Source organism: Lepus europaeus, chromosome X, assembly GCF_033115175.1.
Source record: "Lepus europaeus isolate LE1 chromosome X, mLepTim1.pri, whole genome shotgun sequence".
Classification (NCBI taxonomy): Eukaryota; Metazoa; Chordata; class Mammalia; order Lagomorpha; family Leporidae; genus Lepus; species Lepus europaeus.
This window is the reverse complement of record NC_084850.1, coordinates 114,694,205-114,697,485: the sequence shown is the minus strand read 5'-3', so window position 1 is coordinate 114,697,485 and position 3,281 is coordinate 114,694,205. Positions and strand designations below refer to the sequence as shown.

The window sequence follows — 3,281 nt, the reverse complement described above, 5'->3', positions numbered from 1 at the left end:
ATATTCAGGTTTCTGAGGAATCTCCAAACTGACTTCCATAGTGGCTTTACCAGTTTGCATTCCCACCAACAGTGGGTTAGTGTTCCTATTTCCCCACATCCTCTCCAGCATCTGTTGTTGGTAGATTTCTGTATGTGAGCCATTCTAACCGGGGTGACATGAAACCTCATTGTGGTTTTGATTTGCATTTCCTGATGGCTAGTGATCCTGAACATTTTTTTCATGTGTCTGTTGACCGTTTGGATTTCCTCTTTTGAAAAATATCTATTGAGGTCCTTGGCCCATCTCTCCAGTGCGTGGTTTGTTTTGTTGTTGTGGAGTTTCTTGATCTCATTGTAGATTCTGGTTATTAATCCTTTACTGGTTGCATAATTTGCAAATATTTTTTTCCCATTCTGTCGGTTGCCTCTTCACTTTCCTCTTTCTTTTGCAGTACGGAAACTTCTCAATTTGATGCAATCCCAATAGTTAATTTTGGCTTTGACTGCCTTTGCCTCCGGGGTCGTTTCCAAGAAGTCTTTGCCTGTGCCTATATCTTATAGGGTTTCTCAGAGGTTCTCTAATAATTTGATGTTGTCAAGTCATAGATTTAGCTCTTTAATCCATGCTGAGTGGATTTTTGTGTAAGGTGTAAGGTAGAGGTCTTTTATTTTTTTTTCTTTTTTTTCTTTTTTTTTATTTAATGAATATAAATTTCCAAAGTACAGCTTATGGATTACAATGGCTTCCCCCCCCCCATAACTTCCCCCCCACCCGCAACCCTCCCCTCTCCCACTCGCTCTCCCCTTCCATTCACATCAAGATTAATTTTCAATTATCTTTATATACAGAAAATCAGTTTAGTATATATAAAGATAATTTATTTTTTTTCAAAAGGTCTCACATATTTATTACTGAACCAGCCCACTGGTCACAGCCCTAATCAAACATGTCCAGCTGTCCAGATGATGGTGACATCTTCAGCTTGAGGTGGTCATAGTGACACTGAGACAGAAGAAATGCGCACGCCATTCAAGTGCAATTCCTTATAAACCCAGCTTGTTTCTTCTCCAATGTCTCCTCTTGGAGTTATACCTGATTTTATTACCGGTTTTCAACCGAATCCATTGCGGTATGGGGCGGTTTTGTTTTTGTTTTTTGGCCAGGAACCTCTTGATTCTGAAGGTCTTGTGAGAATACATGGCGAGGAAAAGTCAGGGACCAAGGTGGATGTCTTACTTCATGCTTCTGCACGTGGAAATCCAGTTTTACCAGCACCATTTATTGAATGGACTGTCCTTGCTCCAGGAATTGGTTTCAGATCTTTGATCAAATATAAGTTGGCTGTAGATGTTTGGATTGATTTCTGGTGTTTCTATTCTATTCCACTGGTCTATCCATCTGTTTCTGTACCAGTACCATGCTGTTTTGATTACAACTGCCCTGTATATGTCCTGAAATCTGGTATTGTGATGCCTCCAGCTTTGTTTTTGTTGTACAAAATTGCTTTAGCTATTCGAGGTCTCCTGCGTCTCCATATGAATTTCAGCATCATTTTTTCTAGATCTGAGAAGAATGTCTTTGGTATCTTAATTGGTATCACATTGAATCTATAAATTTCTTTTGGAAGAATGGACCTTTTGATGATGTGGATTCTTCCAATCCATGAGCATGGAAGATTTTTCCATTTTTTGGTATCCTCTTCTATTTCTTTCTTTAAGATTTTGTAATTCTCATCATAGAGATCTTTGACATCCTTGGTTAAGTTTCTTCCAAGGTATTTGATTGTTTTTGTAGCTATTGTGAATGGGATTGATCTTAGCAGGTATTTCTCAGCCGAGGAATTGCCTGTGTATACAAAGGCTGTTGATTTTTGTGCATTGATTTTATATCGGGCTACTTTGCCAAACTCTTCTATGAGTTCCAATAGTTTCTTAGTAGAGATCTTTGGATCCCCTAAATAAAGAATCATATCATCTGCAAAGAGGGATAGTTTGGCTTCTTCCTTCCCAATTTGTATCCCTTTAATTTCTTTTTCTTGCCTGATGGCTCTGGCTAAGACTTCCAGAATTATATTGAATAGCAGTGGTGAGAGTGGGCATCCCTGTCTGGTACCAGATCTCAGTGGAAATGCTTCCAACTTTTCCCCATTCAATAGGATGCTGGCCATGGGTTTTTCATAAATTGCTTTCATTGTATTGAGGAATGTTCCTTCTATACCCAATTTGCTTAGAGCTTTCATCATGAAAGGGTACTTTACGTTGATCCCTCTCCCATCTCACTCTACACGTCTGACTTGTCCATGGTCAGTTTAACTTTTAGGATATAGGACAGCTTGGCACATAAAAAAAGTAAAATGCAGGAGAAAGTGAGCATATCAAAGCTCGACTACAAATTATTTTTTTAAAAAATATATTTTGACCACCTAGTTTATCTACTTTGGGTAAACTCAATCTCTTGTGATAACAGGTAATAAAAGCTGATCATAATCTAAACCAATTTACAAAAGCCATCTGTGAGGATTTTTTTAAATGCCACAAACTCTTTAACAACCATTTCATTGAGAAGCTGGATTTATGTGTAGCCTACCCTTGACTCTAGGTTGATTTTTTGAAACTTCAATATAGCATATTTTTATAAAAAAATTTTTTAGAGACAAAGACAGATGCAAAGCTCTCAGTTGCTGGTTCATTCCCCTAATGCCCACCATGCCAAGGGCTGGGGACTAAAGCCCAGAGCTAGGAACTCAATCCAGGTTTCCCACATGAACAGCAGACCCAACTACACTGCTTAAAGCATTATTGCTAAATCACCAGGTTTGTATCAGCAGGAAGATGGAATTAAAAACAAAGTCAGGACTTGAACCCAGGAACTTTGATATTGGAGTCAAATGTCCCAACAAAGCATTTAAATGGCTGGTCCAAACTTGGCCTCCAGTATAGTATGTTGGAAATAATGTATGATCTCTGAAGCTAGCTCACCAAAGTCACACAGCACCTTCCTTGTTTGCTGGAGCATTTGCTTTTGGATCCCAAAGCCACCATGTAGGAAGTCTTAATATACAGAGGTTATCATAGGCTTTGTCTAGGTGTTCCAGCTGGCAGAATAGACTGAGTCCAGCCTCCTAGTCATCTCTGTCAAGGACATGTACATGTAAATAAAACAGTTTCAGAACAATGTATTAATCATTATTTTAAAAAGTTAATAACTTTGGGAGACTTTTATACATACCAGTGACCCATATTAGAATTTCTCACACAGAAATGTGAGTTATTTAAATAACTTGTTTTAGTACACAAGCT

The 3,281-nt window shown here is 38.3% G+C and overlaps 1 protein-coding gene across 1 annotated transcript; it reads right to left on the bottom strand.

Annotated features, from left to right (window-relative positions):
* Positions 1-1,025: 1,025 nt before the first annotated feature.
* Positions 1,026-1,181, bottom strand: LOC133753752 (large ribosomal subunit protein eL39-like). The gene has a single exon (XM_062184468.1). The coding sequence runs from the start codon at positions 1,179-1,181 to the stop codon at positions 1,026-1,028; it is 156 nt and encodes a 51-aa protein (XP_062040452.1).
* Positions 1,182-3,281: the final 2,100 nt, after the last annotated feature.